The sequence below is a fragment of the Cheilinus undulatus genome, linkage group 10 (genome assembly GCF_018320785.1).
Source record: "Cheilinus undulatus linkage group 10, ASM1832078v1, whole genome shotgun sequence".
In the NCBI taxonomy this organism is placed as follows: Eukaryota; Metazoa; Chordata; class Actinopteri; order Labriformes; family Labridae; genus Cheilinus; species Cheilinus undulatus.
The window spans coordinates 11722157-11744093 of record NC_054874.1 but is presented as its reverse complement, the minus strand read 5'-3'; the positions used below and the strand labels follow the sequence as shown (position 1 = coordinate 11744093).

The 21937-nt window shown below is 38.8% G+C and overlaps 1 protein-coding gene and 1 long non-coding RNA gene across 3 annotated transcripts; one reads left to right on the top strand and one right to left on the bottom strand.

The window, feature by feature from the left end:
- Positions 1 to 366: 366 nt before the first annotated feature.
- On the top strand, positions 367 to 16733 carry zc4h2 (zinc finger, C4H2 domain containing). The gene is made up of 5 exons (XM_041797494.1): positions 367 to 526; positions 1262 to 1433; positions 1672 to 1844; positions 14738 to 14900; positions 16121 to 16733. The coding sequence occupies exons 1-5, from the start codon at positions 474 to 476 to the stop codon at positions 16232 to 16234; spliced, it is 675 nt and encodes a 224-aa protein (XP_041653428.1). The 5' UTR covers positions 367 to 473; the 3' UTR covers positions 16235 to 16733.
- Positions 16734 to 16902: 169 nt separating this feature from the next.
- Positions 16903 to 18717, bottom strand: LOC121516285. Of its 2 annotated transcripts, none has more exons than XR_005992459.1 (3): positions 18619 to 18717; positions 17411 to 17556; positions 16903 to 17316 (listed from the first exon to the last, which is right to left on the bottom strand). It is a non-coding gene; the product is annotated as an uncharacterized LOC121516285 (long non-coding RNA). The 2 variants fall into 2 exon arrangements; XR_005992460.1 differs by lacking the exon at positions 18619 to 18717 and adding an exon at positions 17659 to 17849.
- Between the last annotated feature and the right edge of the window lie 3220 nt (positions 18718 to 21937).

The following is a 21937-nucleotide window of genomic DNA, read 5'->3' as shown; positions in this document are numbered from 1 at the left end:
AACCGCTGTTCATCCTATTTTTATTCTCTAAATTTAACTGCAAGGCCGTTTAATTTAGGTGTTTCACTGTTCAGTAAATGGATTTATGACTTCTATTAACACTTACCTGCCTACCTGAGTGAGGGGTGTCCTGCGAAAACCATGCCAGTAGTGATATTCAGTGGATTTTAACTTTTCCTTCCACCATTCACAGGCTTGCAGCGAAAGACACTTCTTTCTTTGGTTAAACATTAATGCTAAAGTTGAAGGAGTTACTTTCTACTGCAGTGAAAAGCGGGATTAAACTTTGAATAGGAAGTGTGAGGCAGACTTCTCCTGACACTCTTCACACGTAACCACGGTTTCACATTGCGCGCGCGTGCTCGCGTGCTCGCTCACATCTGCTATTGTGTTTTTATCAACAAGGAGACCACCGTGGCCCAAGGGGTAACTGATCTGGCCAACTGAACGACACGGGACGGGACTGCGAAACCATGGCGGACGAACAAGAAATAATGTGCAAATTAGAGAATATATTGGAAATACGGTAAGTCTCGGACGCGTTGATCGATGAGTGGTGGTCAGATGTTTGACACGTACGGAGAAACGTTATCTAAGCTAACGCTAGCTGGCCAAGGATGAGCTCCTTTGGCTTCGCTTTTGTTACCGAGCTAGCTAAAATTAGCCGGGTTGAATGCCATTCCTGTTCTAAAAGGTTTATGCTACTCGTATTTCCGCTTGTTTCTGAAATAATAGGCATTCAGTCACTTTAGACGAAACCAGACGCGGATACAAATAAACCAGAACAAAACTACTAATTGTGATCGCACATGCAACAATTCCCAGATGTGAATCAACAAAATGCCAGATGTGCGTCGCTCATTAATTCAGCGGGTAAGCTAGCTACTTGGCTAGCATGATAATCGGCCTGTTATTAAATCATTGATTATGTTTGCGTGTAATTATGACTCCCCTGCCGGAAGGAATAATAACAGTGTAACAGATTTATAGACTGCATTTATCCATTTGATTAATCATTAATTGACGAATCAACTAATAGGCCATTTTTCTAAACATCATAAGAAAAACATCTGCAGAGTTGTTAGCAATTTTTACCCAAGTTCAAAGCAATGCAGCACAGATGGGAACGATTTTGCAATGTTTTTGATCTAGTCGTTTTTGAAAAAAGAAAAAAAAAAAAACATGTCTTTTTTTTTCCATTGGCACCATGACGAGAAATAATTTGACAGCTGGTGTCTTTTCTCTTGACCACTGGCAACAGGAACAAGACTATCCAGATGCAGAAAATCAAATCTCGTCTAAAGGTTGAGTTTGAGGCTCTGGAGTCTGAGGAGAAGCATCTGAAAGAGTACAAGCAAGAGATGGATCTGCTTCTACAAGAGAAAATGGCACATGTGGAGGAGCTGCGCCTCATCCATGCTGATATCAATGTGGTGAGCAAGTACTTCATTTGGAAACAAGCATGCTCTTCAAAGGACATGTTCCTGAATCTCCATTGAAAATAATTAGCAGAACAACAACACAAAATCAGACAGAAAAGCTACATGCAATTACAGAGCCTGTTGTACTTTCATCATAAAGCTAAAATGGCTATGCACAACCACAGATTGTTCTTGCAGAGCTTTTACTTGGTATGTTTTCTGTTTGAAATACTTTTTCCTTTCCTCTTAGATGGAGAGCACCATCAAACAGTCGGAGAATGACCTGAATAAACTACTGGAAACAACTCGCCGCCTACATGATGAGTACAAGCCTCTGAAGGAGCATGTTGATGCCCTCAGGATGACACTAGGTCTTCACAGACTCCCGAACCTGAACGAAGAAGAGGAGAAGCTTTCCCTGGAGTCAGTATACACACAACAACAGACACTCACATAAAATTACATGCAAGCTCACTGAAGACATTTAAGATGTTTCCTGTACAGCTGACCCATCTTTGTATATATATATCAGCCCCTAACACAGAATTTTCATGTCAGGGTGGGGATAATTTAAGACCGGAAAACAAACACTTTTTGAAAATTTGCAGTTATTCAATATCCAGAACACAATGTGTAATATATTTATAGTAATGTCTTTTGAAGTTGGGGATACATATGGGCCGATCCACTTTTTTTCAGTCCTGATCTATTCCAGCAACAAATGTGATGTTTACAATTTAAAAATAGGAATCTGCAGTGTACTGTAGAAACAACAGCAACAACTGCAAACAACCAACAGCACCCCAGCGCTGCTGCAGAAAACTGAATATTTAAAATAAACATGTAACATTAAATAATAAGTAAATATGTAGTTTTAACATCATAAAAAACACTTTTTAAATAAGTAAAAAAAAGGCAATTTAACTTATCAGGATATATCTATGGGCTACTACAGCAGGAAGCTACAAATGGGAAGTTTTCAAACTAAAAATTGCATTTAAAAACAAACTGCCACTGAAAGCGCTGTGTTTCCTGATGTGGATCTTTACAATTAAAGCACACAACTAGAGATTTTCATTGTGAAGGTTTTGTTGGAAATAGAGTGCTTGTCATTGATTTCATTTAGCTTTAGCAGAGCCCACCATTTCTACAGCCAGCATCGCGAGTCATGACTTAAAACACCTTTAAACACTTGTTTAAGCCGTTGTAATGCGAGGCGCTGCAGCTCATACTAAAGATACATACAGGTTGACAGAGTAGACTTCTTTGTGTTGCTGTTGTTACAGACCTTAAAGTGTAAGTGAACCCCCAGCTCAGAGCTAACTCTGCCCACTTCAAGATTTCAAAAAATGCACAGAAAGTGAGCAGTTTGGCATTGGCATTTGGATTGGTGGAATTGCACCATCAGTCTGATATCCATTATCAAAATAATGTAAATATCAGACCTGACACTGATATTGGATTGGATCTTGCCCATCTCTAGTTGGGGAGTAATACAGTACTATATCCTGGAGTATTTAAGAGCATTTTTACATTAGGCGTGATGGTTCCTTTTTTTACAGTACCCAGCCACAGAATCCCTTTAATTAGTATTATATTGAAAAATAATCTGCTGTGTAATCTTAACTGTGAAAATGCCTTAAGAATGTGTGTCCATTTCCAGCAGCAACACTGCCTACTTTTGAAATGCTTTAGAAGTAATGACAGCACTCCTACAAATGATAAAAGCATATTAAGTCAAACATCACAAAGGGCCCACTATCACAACGCACTTTAACAAAGTTTATGGACTTCTTTCTTGAAACCAGGGATGCTAATACAAATGTACTGGACATTCTCCAGTGTCCATCAAGTACACACTAACAGAATGTAACCATTGTGATCAAGCAGCAAACATGTAAATAAGTGTTAACTCCCTGACATACTCTGGTTAAAAACACACGGACCATTACTTCACACTACCTGAAAACAAGGGGAGAGGAGAAGAAAATGCATGCATGCACTGCACACAGAGGGAGAGAAGAACGTATTTATTCCTTTAGACCTAGCAAAAGAAAAATTTCCTAAAAGGACTGAATGAAAAGGTGGGCACTGCTCTTTGGGAATGCACTCTGATCATTAGCAGAGTATATACCATATGCAAAATGGAAGTATGGCTCAGGTTAAACTTTGTTAAACTGGATACCACCCAGGCTTACTACCATTGTCATTTTGGACATACATAAACACTACTAACTGTGCAATCACTCATATTCTCAAACATGTATTGCGGGTAGAGTAAGGAAATTCTTTCCCAATTCAGAGGAAAATTGGCAAAACGCAGCAGCCTCCAAACTACATTTCAGCTCTTGTTCACTATCAAGGCCTATTTGCACATTAGCTTGTCTCAAAGAGTAATTGCAGCAGCAGATGACCTTTTAGTGAGTACTGACATGGTATTACAGAGCAGAATGTAAAGTATGATGGACTATATTGTACAAGAATGAAAAACAAATCTCCCAAAGGAAATCAGGTACTCTGCAAAGCTCTAGTTCTTCAGGCATGCAAGGACATATGAGCACTGTAGCTAATTTTATTTTTTGGTTGGCCACATCTTGTGTAATCGAGATTATTCTAAAAAAATGGTCCAAAAATGGAGCCTTGCATTAGCTATGTAGTCAGTAAAGAGACTTATTTTCAAAGGAAATGGGGGGAGGGGATGCATGATTCTGATTTTTTTTTTTTTGTCAATATCTGATATGCAGTTATTTTGAAACACATTTTAGCTTATACCAATACAGAAACCAGTAGATACAGACTTTTTGACATTTGAAAGACACCAAGTCTCATGTACTGCAGTGACGCTTTTACCCTTATTTACTCTTATCCTGCCCTTGCACTACTGCTAATCTGTCTATTTAGATACAGACGTACAATAAAACAAGATGACGGTTGATCCTACAATGAATGAAAGATGTATTCTTTTATAATAAGAAATTCAGTATTAAAAAGAAAGAAATAATCTATTTGGATTGCAGGTACATAGTGTGAAAAATATATTATTTACAGAAACAGTGCCTTTTAAACAACCTGCTGATAGATGGTGAGTTCTGCACCAAATAAGACTTCGGCCCTTTTTTTTAAAAAGAACTCCTACCTAAAAATGTAATAAATTCCTTGAACCAAACGGGGGTACCCGAAGACAACCCTGACAACATGCTTGAAATAGGACAAAAATCACTTTCTTCTCAAGTTCATTAAATTGAGGGTAGGTTTTTCAGTTCTTCCTAAAAACTCCACTAATTTAATGCTTCACATTTGTGCATTCTGCTGATATCTGCAGTGGAAATTTTCCTGTGAAATCAACAAAGTTAACTGCTTGTTAACTTTTTAATAGGGATGGGAATCAAGAACCGGTTCCAGTTGAGAACTGGTTCCAATTGGTTCAGTAAAATGTAATCCTTATGATTCCCTAATCAATGCCCTACTTTCCCGTGCCTTGAAAAACTCAGCCTTCAAAAGGGAGTCAGCAAAGTGAACAAGAACAGTGAAGTCGAGGAAGTAAGGAGAGGTAAACATGGTGGACAATCACAAAAATAGGCTAAGGCGGTTTAAAGTAACAGCGAATCTTTAGCTACCTCACAATTCATTTTGATTACGATTATAAAAACTGTTTATTATAGCCATTAACTGAAGTGTGAGAGAGGGAGACTCAATAAAATTTGATTCATTAACAGTTAAAACCTATATAGTCTACTTTTTTCAAAAAGAAAATTCACAGGAAGTAATTGATAGAGGAATCGATAAAGAATTGAAGAGAAGAGGAGAAGAGTTAATAATGGGATCGATATCAATAATCTTATCAATTTCTGTCCCTACTTTTTAAGCTGTTAGCTGCTGATATTGCCAAATGCCAATAACATTGTTTATCCCTAAAAACAATTTGTTACACTCACCTCTTTAACAGTGCCGTTTCAAGTCCTGATATGTCCACCCATGTGAAATTTAACCTTCTCTATGAACATCCCGAGGCAAAATGGGGGCACATTGTGATCCCCCTGTGCCCTCTTCAGAGGTAGCAATGGAGGTGATAACAGGATTGATGGAGCCAAGGAGGGAGCACAGCCCATTGGGTCTGTGCATCTGACTGTGCTGTTGTGTTGAGCTCCTGCTGTGCTCTCTCACGCTTCCGCAACACCGTAACGCAAAGTAAATTGATAGATGGGGGACACCAAATATCACGCTGCCACATTATCAGAATGCATTTCTCAAAGCATAATGGACGCAGGGCTTCCTTGCAATGCTCTGCAGAAATACACTTGTGTCACCGTGTCATTCAGCAACAGTTGAATCCCAACCGCAACATTATTACTAACATTGAAAGACTTCAAGTAGCAAGAACAGGATTTATGAAATGGGCACCTATGAAATTATGCTGATCACTTTTTTGCAAGGGGTGCATATAGGTCATTTGAAAATAATCTGACAAAAGCATCAGTCAGGAGGCCGTTTGGTTTGCGGGTAATCAAAAGTGTGAAAGCGTCATAATGTTGACAGACCTTATCAACCAGTGAGCTTTATTGAAGTTACTGTATTTTGATATGGGCAGTGGCTGTTTGAAAACTTGGAGGGAAAAACCAGATCAGGGCGCCAGAGCTATGACTGAGAAGGTCAGGAATGTTTGGCCGCTAATCATTAAGAACAGAAGGACAACAGAGGTTGATAGGTTCAGATAGCAATGCCTACAAAAATAAATATTTTGAGTTATGATATTAAAGTCATCATGTGGAAAGCATTAAATAATTCATTTCCAGTAGATATTGTGATTTCATCAGAGAACATAGATGATTTCTTTATCTATTACCTCATGGAGAAATGTCATCTATGATTGCAGTGGCAGTCTCATTGATTCAAGTCCATGTCTTCTGTCAAAGGCAAGATGATATCATTTAAGAAAAGAGATAAGCTAAAGGCCCAGTAGCATTTACAGTAAAGTAGTTGAATAATTTCATACGTCTTTGGGAGTGTCTATTTTTACTCTTGACTCTAGCATGAGTAAGAATAGCAGAAAGCTGAGGAGATTTCAGCCTTATTTCAAAATGCTGTTTTTAACACTACAGCCTTGAGCAATAGCAAATATGGTTTTCAGCTGTTTGTGATAAGGTAAAGCAAAGATTATTACAGAGTCTTTAAGAAGCGTCTTTAAAGGTCACTGTTGACATGACAGATAGTTGGAGGTCACAAGTTCCTGGGTTAATCACTGATTAGTGAGAATTTTTAGAGTGGAAACTCAAATCAGATTTCTGAGATGTCAAGGACAAATCAGTTTCCTGCACTGTGGTATCTGGGTTTTCCCCTTTGTTTTTATGAGACTTGGAGAACACATTGGAGCTTAAAGTCTGGTATATAGAGCGTATGCATTGACATCATCTTCAGTGCGCGATATAACTGCACAGCGGGGTTGACTGGCAAAATAAATGGAGACACGACTGTCTGCTTTATGGGGATTGGGCGAAAACAGGAGAAAACAGACTAATATCTGCTTAAATTTGTGATATTTGAACTTGGCAGAGATCCAAACTGTTTCCTAAAGACATGGTTTGGTTCGTGACGTTTTTATGTGGTAATTGGGATTTTTAAGTACTCAAAGAAAAGCTTGAAGCCACAAATCAGCCTGGTTTATCTGTGATGGATGTGAATCAGAATTAATGAAATGTTTTGTTGTTAGAAGCTATAGATTAGTTGTTTCTCAATATTTCAGTGAAATATCATTTTCTAATTTTTACTTTGCTAACCTGTAAAAAGATCGCCCTGTGGTTTATAAATCTGTTTACAAAATCGGGGTGTAGGCCTAGTTAGCCTAGCTCAATTTTATTTCTAATGGAACTAATTTGCACAGTACAATATAAATGGTATAAACTGTAAAACTGTACTTTCACTTCATGACGCATAAACATAAATAACATCTTTATTGAACCAAATAAACTTTCATTTAATCTGTGAGAAATTTTGATAGACTTGACAGTTTTTCGGCTTTTCCCGCCATGTTAAGTGGACATCATAGGACTATTTATAGACTATAGAAAACAATCCATTGCCCTTAAGTGCCTATCACTTAGCTGTGTGGTTGATCTGAAATGTAAAGTCTTAATTTTCCTTTAAGGTAAGAGGATGGAGAATGGAGTAAGGTTTAGCTTTATTCATTGCTAACTAAATGCTTGTTGTAGCCGCTGTAACAGTCCTGGCCATGGCTGTGTTTGTTGTGCTTCCTTCCTCTGCCAGCTTGTGTCCTAACTGGCTATTTTTCCATTCTAAGTGTAAATCCTGCTCATGCTGCTTGGTTGTCCTTTGTGTTCCCCGCACACAACAGGATTTCTCATCATAAATATTGGATATGTTCAATACTATATATAATTTGTATAATATCCAATCAGATATTTATTAATTCAAGTCAGAGTGGCTCAGATTGTCGTAAAAGCCAATCACACAACACAACTCGGGAGAATCTAGAGGAATAATCTTTAGAACCATCTGATAGAACTGTTAGCTGACCTTGGTTGAAAGGGGGGAACCTGGCCTCAAATCAGCATAATTACTTTCGCTCAAGACTCTCTCAAGACACTGTGAGCAAAGGAAAGGTGTGAAGGAGGTCTAATATTTGAGATTGTGTAATTTGGAGTATTTAAATTTAGCCCTTGTCAGAGTTTAATAACCATCAGGGGTCTGAGCTATAGGTTACACCAGCTATACAGATGAGGACAAAAATCCCTAAAGATTTTCCTTTTTTCTCAAGCATTTCCCTAGTGCTGTTAAGAAACACAACTTTTACAAATATCCTAGTTTTATTTTGGATGCTTACATTTTATTTTGCACACAGAAACAAAATTATCACAAAAACAAAACTACCAGGGTCAGAATAATTACCCCCCTTTAGAACTGACCTTTTTGTTGAGCAATAGCACAAACCACCATTGTCTAATGATGCTTTTTAACTTTGTAAAGCTTGTAAAGTCAATTTAAAACTGAGGGCTGTCTTCCAATTTACACAGTATATTAACTTCAGTAAGGATTTGAGCTGTCCCTGGAGAAAGCATCATGGCAGAAACAATAGAAATCCGTTTAGACTTGTTGATGCTCAGAGCAGGAGAAGGATATACAAAGTTATCACAGCTTTTCCAAGAACTGAAGTAAGAATTATCATCAAGAAATTCAAAGAGAGCCACACAGCACAGAAGAAGTCTGGCTGAGGTATGAAGCCAAACGTTTCAAATACTATGGAAAGAAAACTAGTGAAAGATGTGTCTAAAGACCCCAGAACAACTGCCAAGACTCTAGTGAATGACTTGGCCAAGTCAGGGATTGTAGTCTCAAAGGAGACAATCATTAGAGCCCAGAGCAGAGTGAGAAAAACTCCACCTTCAAGCCAGACCAAAGTGTGCTAAGGACAACCTGGAGAAAGATGATGCCCACTGGAATTGAACTGGCCATAGAGATGTTGCTTATGTTTGGAGAAGGAAGGGAGAGACGTATAACCCAAAAAAACAGTCCCCATGGGGAAACGCAGCGATGGGAGTTTTATGTATGCTTTAGAATTTGGAATCTCGTAAAGATGGAAGGAGAGGTTGAGAGGCGTTCACTTGTTTCCTATTAGCTGTTAGCTGTTCTGCTATCATTTTTTTCTTTAGATTATTATTCGGGCTTTTTGCCTTTATTTTGATGGGATAGCCGTATAGTGACAGGAAACATGGGGAGAGAGAGTGGGGGGAAGGCATGCACTGGTCATGGGAACTATAGATTAAAGCCTGTTCTACCCATTAGGCTAAACCAGCAACCAGCAAAGTTGTTCTTTCAGCTTTGATTGTATTGCAGCATACAGCTCATAGTGCCCATAGGTTCATCGTGTTGTCTGAGTATTTCACTCTGGCATGGCATGTTTGCAAATGACATGACTATTGGCAGGAGCTGGCATGACTGCTGGCAGCCTGTTACTCAGCTTGTTAGTGGAGAAGCGAATGGCTTAACGAACGATGACCAAAAAAAAGTGTTGTCTGAGCCGGCCTTTACTTGGGCTGGCAGCCTTGTGTCTCTTTGTTTAAAGAGATGAGAAGAGGGAGACTGTTGAATGTCTGCCAACTAGTGGTCTTTAAAGAATCTTTTGATTAATCAATACAGTATCACGATATTTTAGTCTGATACGAAATATACTCTTTCAATAATGACAGTCAAGGCTGCCCATAAGGGGGGATGATGGGGAGAGCTTTATGGGGCTCAGCCAACTGAAGGATCATGGAGGACAGCAAAACCATGACCCATTGTTAAGTTTAACTGTGATTACCAATATATTTAACCCAAATAATAAACACTAACCAAAGCAACAAAGATCAGTTTTAAATCAGTTTTGGTAAGATTTAGCCTTCTTAAAAATGCTATCCCATGAAAACAGAACAACCTTTTTATTGGTAATGTTACCAATGTTGATGGAGACACTGAACTTAATGATTAGGAAAGTAATGTCAACTTCATAGCAAGGTCACAATGTGCAGAAACATCAGGATGCTAGAAAATAAAGAAAAAGATACTGAAACAACTTTAGTTGAGAAGAACTGAATAACTGTGAAGAGACAACACATATGTTGATGTGGAAAATTGGGCAAAAGTGGGCAAAAAATGGGTTAAAATCATTTTTTTAAATGTGGCAAATTTGAGTAAAAGTGGGCAAAAATTGGCAAAAAAGTTGGCAAAAAAGGATTACAAGTGGCAATAAGGGTTTAAAAATGACCAAAAGGGGTTAAAAGTGATGAAAAATTGGCAAAAAATGTGGCACAAATGGGTTAAAAGTGGCAAAAAAGGGGTTAAAAGTGATGAAGAAATGGCATAAAATGACAAAACAATAGCAAAAGTGGGCAAAAGAATTTAAAAAGTGGCAAAAATGGGTTTAGATTTGCAAAAACATGTTGAAAATATCAAAAGTGGCAAAAGTTACCAGCTGGTTACAAGTGGCAAAAAGTACAAATTCCCAAGGCACACTAGCTTGCCACACCATTTGAGAACCACTGCCCTAGTTAATACTAGCAGCCTTCACAATCAGAATGTGGATGTGAAATGACTAGCTAAATGTGACTTGAGGTAGGAAAAGAGCTTTGAGTTGGCAGATGTAGGCTCATGTCCATTTACCAGGAACTTTATTTCTACATACCACAAACAAACGATAACATAGTTACAACCCATCTAGTTCCAGCATAGGGTTAAGTGTGGACTCCACATGAGAATTAAACACAGAATTTGGGCATGGCTGATGCAACGGACCACTGAATGACAGAGAAAGTTTTGTCTCTGAAATGTTTAACTGGTTTTCATAGCCCCAGTGTTACATACTGACAGCAAGACATGTTTATTTTTGGCAAAAAGATGTTGCAAGAATCCATGTTCCATGTTTTGGAAATAAAACAGTTCCATGTGCTGTATTAGGTTGGGAGCAAAACCTCAGAAGCAGATACCTTGAACAAACCTTGTCAGATTGAATCAGCATAATACAATTTTCACTGTCAAGAATGATAAGTTACAAATGGAAAATAGTCCATTATCCATCTAACGACTATGGTGCTTATTGCTCTTAGGGTTGCAGCAGATGAATTTTGCAGTCAAGGTGAATGGACAGTTAAGTGCCTTAAAAATGCAGGTGTGCTTATGGCTACTTGATTCTGTCAGTATAGACTCCATATTGGATTTAATTCAATATTGCCAATGTACTTTCTTCATTAACTGTTACGATGTTGCTTAAATGCCTTATTGGTAGTAATGTGGGGGACAGTTGAGTAGCTAACAGCTCAAACAGAATGATCTGGTAGGTGCTCTGTGGTGGTCTTCAATAGACTTCTTTTGCCTGTTCAGGAAACCTGGTTCATATTTCCTCTCCATTTTTCCAGATTTGTTGGCTTCAGAAAATGGCAAGAATGCCAGAGTAGAGAATTCATTTTTCAAGCTTATGAATGTCCTTGTTATCCAAATATGCAGGCAAATCAAGAAGGGGGGCAACAGTTGAACTTCTAGCAGTGAAAACTGTAGTCTCACACCCATTAAGAGGATGATATTAAGACAATTGAAGACATGTTTGGGCATTATAAACTCACGAGTTATTTGCTCACATGTCCCAGAGAGGAAACTGATTCAGTGGTGTCAAGTTGATGGCTTATCTCTTTAAGCTCTGACACCAGAAAAATGTGCCACTGGACTGAAGCTGCTTTGATAAGTGACCTTTTATTTATAGCCAGGGGTGTTAAATGTAGCCATGAGAAACATTCATGTTTTCAAGTGTCCATGATGACAGCTATCCACTAGAGGCTGGTCAGTACAACTATGAATCAATTTATAAACCGCTGACATCAAGTCAGAGTAAGATTTTGTCTGCTTTGTTTGTCTTCAATTGAACATGGTGGAGTTCTGACAGTTTATTTCAAGGGTGTCAAACTCCAGGCCATGGTACAGTTGTATCCAGCCGGCAAGAAAATAACATTTTTATTATAAAAAGCCCATCATCATGAGGTCTGCAGGTTTCCTCCAGAATAAAAATGTCAACTTAACATGATTTTTCAAAATATCCTTGCTAAGGCATAAATATTTGGAAAGGAAAGAGTAAAAATATTTGGATAAAAACTCAGAGATATTTGGAAAGAATTTTTTTTTCCATTTCACATTTTCAATTTGGCATCTCACAATTATTTTGACTTTCTGTTCCATATTTTGACCTTTTCAACTATTTTTTCAATGTTGTATTTTGACCTTTCAGGTTCAAAATTTGAAATTATAATTTGACCTTTTTAACTTGTTTTAAATCTTACGTAGGGATGCACAATATTGGATTTTTGCTGATATCCAACATTTACAGGTTCATTTAGCTGATATTGTACCGATATTAAAATATGTGTTTCAGACCTTAAAGTTCAGTCCTTTAAACTAGGGGTGGGAATCACAGGGTACCTAACGATATGATACGATACATGGTCCATGATACCGATATTACAGCCTTCAACAGGCTTCTTTGATGTATTGGAATCCCAAATAATATCCGCTATTCGCTACGAATGCAGCAGAAGTGGCTCTGCGGGGTAGGCAGACTGGAAGGCTTGCATAATTACGTTGTTTAAAGCAGTGGCTCTCAACCTGGGGGTCAGGTTGGGGGTCGCCAAACACTGAGAGTGGATCACCAGATGCCTTCCAAAAAATACAGAATATTTTTTTAATATTTCAAATGGTTTACCCATTTTTATGCATAAAATTAGCTAAATGTAAAATAAACACATGTTCATTTGGTGAGATTTATGCTCTAATCAAAATAAAGTCTAAAAAAATCCTTTAAATGTGAGTCCGCGCATGGCTATTCTTGAATTTGCATCACCCTCAGGTACAGTGGGGGTCCCCAGTCCCTGGCACTTATATTTTGGGGGTCATGGTTTGAAAAGTTTGAAAACCCCTGGTCTAAAGAGAGGAGAAGAGGGAAGAGTCCCACCCCTACTTTGAACACTCTTTAAGGTTTGAGGATGAAAAAAGAAGAAAACTTTACAGTTTAATAATGAGGATGAATAAAGAAAAAGACCTCAGCCGGCATACGCATGCTGGTGAAGCCTAAAACTCCTCTAATTTATTAGTATAGCCTATATGGCCAAAATTTACAGTTGATATATGCTGATATCCACAACCAAAATATAGAATGCAAACATAGATGATATTTTGCATCCCTAATTTTATTTCCCTTTTGACCTTTTCAACTCCTAACTTTGCATTATAATCCCATATTTTGATCTATTAGTCTCAAAATTTAAAATATTGAATTTCTATTACATATAATACCTTTTAAAAACATTTTGGCATTTAATTTCATATTTTGGCCTTTTGAACTGATAGGTTAAGATTTTTAGCCTTTGCACCTATCCTTTTTACTTTTTTAATATCACAATCATGAATTATTAGTGCTCAGTTTTATGGGTTTTTTCCCCTATAATTTATTACTAGTGAAAATGAGGTTGACAGTTTATGGTTGAATGCTGACCTTGTTAGGCTCTCAGGTTAGACCTAATTTCAGAATCTGGTGATAGAGTAGGACACCCCTGGTTTATCTGGTTCCTCGCTCAACGGTGTAACTCTCAAAATTGGACTTCCCTGCACATTTGTGTTTTTCTCTTAGTTGAGGTTGCACTGAGAATTACAGAAGAAATTGTAATGCAAAACTTTGGTTGGTTCTTTTGATTGATGTACTAAAAATTGTAATTTTCTTTGCAGAAAGAGCTTGAGTTGTGAGAAAGTGTGTTTGGGCCACTGCTGCTCTGCAGGCTGACAGGCTTGTTGGCAGGCTAGCTCATCAGTTTGGCCGTGCACTGTGTGGAAGCTCAGATGATGAGTTCATTTCTGGCCAGATGGTTGCTGTCTCTCCTTTCCTTCTCGGTAGCATGATCCTTGATGTTCCCCGAGACACTCAGACGGTTGAGGCTCATCACTTTTGTTCTTTGGTAGTTTTTCTTAAATTTATCACGGAGAGAGATTTATGCTAATGTCTGAGTGATGAGGATGGTGAAGATGTTAAAACTATCTCTTTCACACCTCTTATGTGAGCAAAGTAATTCTCGGACAATTTTACCCAACAGCGTAAGTGCCTACTGTAATTGTTTTACAAGGTGAGAGGGAGCCACCTTACAGAAAATTAAATCACAGCGGCCCGTGGGGCGGTTAGGTACATTTTCAGATCAGCATACAAATGAGCCCTCCACTGTTAAGTGATAGAAAAAACAGATAACGATCTCTATAATAAAAAATGTAATAAAATTCATTTCTAATAAAAGTGTATGAACTAAAATAAGAAAATCTGTGCTAATTTCCATGCCATTAGTATTTGGTGCTTTTTGGAGGATTCTAACAAGAAATGCAACCATTAAATTTGTTCTGTCAACTCTCTATCATGAGCCTATTTTGAGAGAAACCAGAGAGCGTAAAGAAATGGGATATCACTTTTTTACTTTTGAAAATGGGCCAGTCAGGCATAAAGTCCAAGGCCAAATTTCTTTCCCAGCCCTCCCCTGCCCACACACACAGAAACACACACATGCACACATGCTGACAAATACTCGCACAATGACTGTACTTTTGCTCAGAGTTGCACATAAAAAGAGGATGTGTGAGATCGACTACAATGTTCTCCAATTTAAGTCTCCTTTGTATTTGGTTTTGCCACTCCACATCTCCAGATACACAGCCGAGATGGGATAATCTCAACTGTGATATGATTCATGAGGCTCTAAATAAGAATCACAGCTAGCCAGGTTTCTCTCTTTCTTTTCTTTGAACAGTTACTTTGAGAAGCAGAAAGCCGAGTGGCAAAAGGAGCCGCATGAGCCTGCCATCCCAGAATCCCTTGCTGCTGCTGCGGCAGCAGCACAGCAGCTTCAGGTGTCCAGGAAGCAAGATGCTCGCCAGACGGCCACGTTCAGACAACAGCCTCCGCCTATGAAGGTACACTCCTAACTGCCTGGAAAAGCTACCAGGATGTGAAAATAATCCTTTTCAACTTGAGATTGAATAGTTGATAGATTCATTGTGTGAGCTACCAAAAAATCTGCTATTTCAAGAAAGTTACAGTGCATTCCAAAAGTATTCAGACCCCCTTCACTTTGTTTGATTTGTTATGTTGCAGCCTGATGCTACATCAAAAAAAAAAACATTTTTATTCTCATTAAAGTCTCTGTAAAGTGAAATCTAAACTGAAAACACCGAGATCCAGGTGTGACTGAATTTTTTATTTAGACACTCAGAAAGTTTCCGGGCTTGGTTTTATTTGAGCAGGGCAAAAATAGGAGCCCATGACTTCACCATTCTTGATGGAGAATTACCCCACCCCCCTAATACTATGATGGTATAAAATCACAGAGCAATTCATCTCAGTAAAGTCTGTTGTTAGCTGATGTCACTGTCTTCATTGAAAGTTAACAGCCAGCTACATGCTGCGTTTTTGTTCATTGTGAGGTAAATTCCCCAAATCTATCGGCCACTGTGGCCTAAGGGTCATTGGAAGTATTGTAACAGAGATTCGTGTCAGAAAACAGTAAATTTAATTCCCAACTCCTGTCTCTCTGCTCTGGTACAGAGCCAGGGCAGTTGTGCTCTGATCAGAAGCAGTTGTTAAAATTTGAGAGGATCATATTTCTTCGGGGGTTCAGCTCATTTGTCTGACACACCCGCCATCATAGAGCAAATTTCACTGCCTCATTTTTCATGATTTTGAAGCTTAATTTTATAAACTTAAAGATGTTTTTCATGACTCAAATTTGGCCTGGTGGTTCATAATGCAGTGGCCTGTCATACAACAAACCTAAAATAATTTTTTTTTTTTAATCACTTTACAGGGACTTTAATCTATACCCAGTACCCCATCATGACAGAGTGGAAACATAATTTTAGAAATTCTTGCATTGGGGAAAAATAAAAAACAGAAATATACATTCTATTAGGCAGAAAAGTGTAGTTTCCCAACAATGAAAAAGGACTGTGAGGATGGTATTTGCCTTTAGTTCTCATATACTACAATTATTTAAAATAAAAGGCATACGGTAACATCACCTTGAAATCAAGCAAGTAAAATAAATCATTCAGAACTCATGAGGCTGCTTAGTCATCTTTAAAACGATGTAAGAAAGCAGAAAAAATTATTACTGAATATTCCCCTTTCTCTCCAGGCTTGCCTGTCCTGTCACCAGCAGATTCATCGTAATGCTCCCATCTGCCCATTGTGCAAGGCCAAGAGCCGCTCCCGCAACCCAAAGAAGCCCAAGAGGAAGCCAGATGAGTAGATCCCACTCTCCCTCAGCCTTGGTACCATTTAAAGGGGCCTGGTTAAAGACACTGATCTAAGATCAGCCATGTTCACAACTATATATGGCTGAAGTAACAGACCATTGCTTCAGGATAATTTCCACAGTCCCTGCTTTAACAAAGTGTATTAGTACTTTTTTGCATAAACTGTCCAGTCTGGTAATGCCATTCTGTTGTTTTTATCAGTGTTTTGGATGTTTGTCATTGTATGACGTCATTGGTAGCTCTCCTAACCATGTAATACTGCAGAAATGACTTGAGAAAAAATGTCCAGTTAATTTGCCCATGTTGTTTTTTTATTTGCTTAGATAACGTGCTGTACTGTGTATATTTTTTTGCAATGCATGTGTGCTTCTGTGGCTGTTTGTGTAATTTCATGCCAGTGTAAAAACAAACAGGTTTGATTGCAGAGTCCAATAACACAATGTTGGATAACTGTTTACAGTGTTCAAGTAACCACAAACTGGAAAGAAAAAAACAGACTCTGAATAGTGTTGTTCTCTGTTTAACTTTAATACAGTGTTAAGTAAATAAATGTCTGTTTTGTAAAAACCTTGTTAGCATGTCTTTTTTACACTCAAAACAAAGGCTAGGCGTCCATTTGTGCTGTTCAGCAGTGTGAACATAAACACAGCTGACTCAGAGGAAGTGAGGACGCCATCATACCCATATGGATTTGTGTTTATTGGGTAAATGGAAAGGATGAGCCTGTTTTTGAGAATTAATCGGTAGGAATATGTTTGACTTACCCACAACATTTTCCCTTTCATTGTATTAGTACTGTGCCTGTCATGTCTGCAGCTATCTGTCTGAAAAAGGACAGCGAGGGCTTGCTAAATGAGTTCCTGTAGCGTTTTTGTCAGGGTAACCCCTCATTTCATCTGTTGCCAGGGCAACTCCACGTTCTTCAGTCGTTGCTAAGGCAACCCCAGGTTGCTGTGACCTGCATATCTACACCAAGTAGTTCCTCCCAAATCCAGTGAGGGGCATCGAAGGACTTTGGGAGATTTCACACGTACGCCATCTTCACGCTCACTCCTATAGCCGTCATGTTTTTATCCTGTGAACACAGAGGGACGATCAGTCATTCACATGTCACTAATGCCTCTACCATGCATGAGATTGATTTTGTCTTCTCCTGTCCCCAAATGTACTTTCTCCATAGCTCTAAGTGTGTTTAGTCTGCCCTTCAGTGTTTGGAGCTGCAGTTGTGTCTTCCTCCTGATAAAAGTTTTCAAGGCCAGAGAAGCCTGATCCTGCTCTCATACACTGCTGAATCAAGGAGCTCCACCCCCACCGCCTGCCACAAACATAAAACACGTGTGAGAGAAGAAATAAAGCGGTTTTCTATTACTGAGACAGCCACATGGTATAAATGAGTCACACAATAAGCTCCACTAACCCGCCTGATCTCCACCTCGAAAGTTTGGAGCCTCAACATTAAAATGATTGGTGGTGGGACGGGCCGGCCTGCGAGGCCTTGACACGTGAGGCAGAAGGACGCTTCGTCTGTCTCTGGAGCGGAATGAGTGAGGGAGGCCACACGCCTTATACCGGTCTCTATCCTTTTGGACTCCTTTGTGTGTCGTCCACTTTTCTCATAAGGGGCACGAAATGTGCTGCTGTTTGTTAGACTCACTAGAAATCAGTCTTTGACAGATATTTTAACAGCTTCCTCCTCCATACCTTCCTTCATTTTGTATAAAATAAGTCTCTCGCGCCTTTTCGGTTAATAGTGCCTGCAAACATTTTAATAGGTGACGTAACCAGTAATTTTAGCAGCAGTCGTCTCTGTTTATGAGAACAGCGAACTGCGTTTGTTAGTAAAACACGCCTTTCCTAGAAAATGACTGATTTCTAAGTAGCAGCAGATGACAGGGGCTGTGTCCGGAATCACACACTCATTCCCCACTCCCTATCCATTTTATAGTGAGCAGAATAAAGTGGAATATATAGTGGACTCAACCGCAAAACACAAATATGACTTCTGGCACTACTCCGGCCGCGAGCGATGACGTCATCGCCGCCTCAATTAAAACGTTTAGCAGCAACGGCTCGTAAATTTCCTTGACAACGGCTGAGGATCGAAATTAACAGTAGAATTTGAATGAAAACTGATAAAAATGTAACGTATTTTCACAAAAAAATAAATATACTGATAGATGAAAAATATGTCTCTATATTGACAAAATAATATACATTTTTTGTGTGTATAATCAATTTTTGCATAAAGATGATGGTCTCATGCCTTGTAATCAGCATAGGGGGAAAAAGTTACTACGTTTTGAATCCATAATATTTTCTTACAGACTTGGTAGAACCAGCAAACAAAAAAGCATTTAAAAAAGTTTTATATATGTACCTGTGCTCCTCTCGTTCGTCCGTCATGTTTAAGAGCAGCAACCGTGATGCATTATAGAGACCATCGGCTGTTCACTACTTTTCACAATGCATTGTGGGATAGAATGAGTGCACTATATAGTGAATATGATAACAATGCTCACTCAGAATTCGGACACCACTACAAAATGGCGTATTCACTATATAGTGCACTATACAGTGACTAGGGAGTGATTTCGGACACAGCCTTCGTTGTGAATGTGATTTCCTCTTTGTTTACACGCCCTCTTCTTTCAGTGCCCTCTCTGGTAGCGCTTCCTGATGTTTGCGACTCAGTACCGCCATCTTGTGGTGGACGGGCAAAAGAGAAGCAAAGAGACGTTTAATTCATCAATTTATTCATAATTTAAAGACTGAATTGTTGATCAGACTTTTTCTACCACGTGACCATCAACAAGGTTTAATGAAATGCAAAGTGACAAGCCTCCTAAAACCGTGATAAATAACTTAAAATACATCTGAAAACTTACAAAAAAGTGCAACAGAAAGCCAATAAAATTAAAATGTGCAGCAAAGAAGACTGGGGCTGGGCAATATGTTCTATTGCAATTTCCAAATTGCAGAAAATGCATTATTTCTTTGACCTGCAATCTGTTTAAAAGACCAATTTTAGACATTTTTAGTACAGTATGCTGTACACACCATGCAATTCTTTCAAGAATAACGTGCAGAAATCATACCTTCCCTGTTTTTGTATATGGTTGTCTTGATAAAAATGAGAGACATAAAAATGAAAATTTCCTTTTGTAAGACATTTCATTTTGCATTTACAACCAGCTGAAATAATCAAAATGAGTTTTTTTTTTTTTTTTAAACTTGTTTAGCCCTAGTTTAGTCTACCAAGTATTGTGTTTGTTATGATATAGAGAAGCTAAAATATATAGAGAGATAAGGAACTTAAAAAAATAACCTCATGTTAAATCCCAATTGCAATACTGGGTGGTGGTTGGTTACCGCAATTTGATCGTTTTCACAACTTGTTCAGCCTTACAGAAGACTGTTTTTACTTTTATTTATGAATTCAGGGGCGTAGCAAAAGGGGGGAAAGGGTACCGATTACCTGAGCCCACAGTAGGGAGGGACCCTTGAGGAACCTGCAATGAAAAGTGTGTTTTTACCTCCGCCAAGGAGGTTATGTGATCAGGTGGGTTTGTTTGTTTGTTTGTTTGTTAGCAACATAACTCAAGAAGTTATGGATGGATTTTGATGACATTTTCAGGAAATGTCAGAAATGGCATAAGGAAGACCTGATTGGATTTTGGGACTGATCTGGATTACCGTCTGGATCCAGGAATTTTTTAAAGGATTTTGTACGATTGGGAGATAGGGCTAATGGCAGAGGTCTGCGCTGTTACACCAGGAGATGGCGGACATGAGTAAGTTATTCAAAGATTTGGACTTTACAGAGTTTGAAAGACACACATCCGGTCGAGGAGACGAGTCGGAGCGTAACATAGAGAAAGACAGCAAATTGTAGCGAGAATACTCACAATGCTGGGAGGAATAGAGGAATATTCACCCTCTGTCATGACTTCCACACATAGCAAAGCCAATGCTTTGTCTCACCATGTCTCCTCCCCACCAGGGAGGGAGTAATTGGCAAATTAGATTTTGGGAGTGATCCAGATCACTGTCTGGATCCAGGATTGTTTTTAAAGGATTCTTCACTATTAGGAGATAGGGCTAATGGCAGAGGTCTATTCTCTCTGAGTGCTTTTCTAGTTATCTATGTTTTCTTGGTAATTTGTGTCATCGAATCAAAAGCAACAAAATGAATGGGTCAGTAGACTGAAATTTGTATCAAATAGAGTAAAATAAATACTGGGGGGCCTGTGCTCCTCCCTTAAAAATATCCAAATGGTATTGTCCAGTGCTGCGGAATAATGCAGGTAAATTCAGTTAAACCACAGTAAAAATATTGCTCGTAAATAGAAAAATTATGCTTCAAAAATACATTAAAATGCATATATATTTTTAAAAATGATGCAACATTCGTTGCTTGACTAGCCAGTTAAGGGGGGGACCGTGTAATATTCTTTTTGGGGGCCCAAAATCCCTAGCTACACCCCAGTATGAATGATTATATTTGTGAAATATATATTGATGTCATTATTAACACCAATATGTAAAGTAAACATTATAATTACTTTATGATTAGGTGCATTTACAATAAAGCAATGCATTTTTCTCATTTATTGCAGTGGTTAACACACTAATTTGTCAGTATTCTTTGCTAAAAAGTCTAAAATTATATGCATCTCATAAAATTAGAATATCATGTAAAAGTTCATTTATTCCCCATGATTTACTTCAGAGAGTTAAATTTCCATGTATTCTAGATGCATCCCACACAAAGTGAGACATTTCAAAGGCTTTTTTTTATTTTGATCTTGATTATTACAGCTTACAATTAAAATATCCACAATCTCAAAATATTAGAATATTGTGGAAGAGTCCAATTTGCAAATGTTCAGTACACACAATCACGGGGAAGACTGCTGACGTCCAAAAGACAATCACTGACAACTTCCACAATGAGGGTAAGCCACAGAAGGTCACTGCTGCAAGGGCAGGCTGTTCTCAGAGGCTGTATCAAAGCACCTTCATGGAAAGTTAACAAGAAAGGGGGCTGCATGGCGGTGCAGGAGTTAGCGCTGTTGCTTCACAGCAAGAAGGTCCTTGGTTCACTTACTGGTCAGGGCCTTTCTGTGCGGAGTTTGCATGTTCTCCCCGTGCATGTGTGGGTTCTCTCCAGGTACTCCAGCTTCCTCCCACCACCAAAGACATACTCGTTAATTGGTGTAATTCCAGGTGTGAATGTGAGCGAGCCTGGTTGTCTGTCTCTATATATCAGCCCTGCAATTGACTGGCGACCAGTCCAGGGTGTACCCCACCTCTCGCCCAATGACAGCTGAGATAGGCTCCAGCCCCCCGCGACCCCTAAAGGGATAAGCCGTAGAGAAATAGATGGATGGATGAATGGACAGGAAAAGTGTGACAAGCAACAGGGATGAGGTCAGCCTTCAGAGGATTGTCAAACAAAGCAGATTCAAGAACTTAGGGGAGCTTCACAAGCAGTGGACTGAGTCTGGAATCAGCGGATCAAGAACCACCACACACAGACGGGTCCAGGACATGAGCTAGAAGTGTCATTATCTTAGTGTTAAGCCAGTCCTAAACCACAGAACTGGACTGTTGCACAGTGGTCCAAAGTGTTGTTTTCGAATGAAAATAAATTTTGATCTTCATCTGGAAATCAAGGTCCCAGAGAGTGTTTTCGG

Coding starts and splice junctions, on each gene's coding strand:
- zc4h2 (XM_041797494.1), top strand. CDS start 474: ATGGCGGACGAACAAGAAATAATGTGCAAATTAGAGAATATATTGGAA. Junction 1,845..14,737: donor GAGGAGAAGCTTTCCCTGGA/GTCAGTATACAC, acceptor TTCTTTGAACAG/TTACTTTGAGAAGCAGAAAG. Junction 14,901..16,120: donor AACAGCCTCCGCCTATGAAG/GTACACTCCTAA, acceptor CTTTCTCTCCAG/GCTTGCCTGTCCTGTCACCA.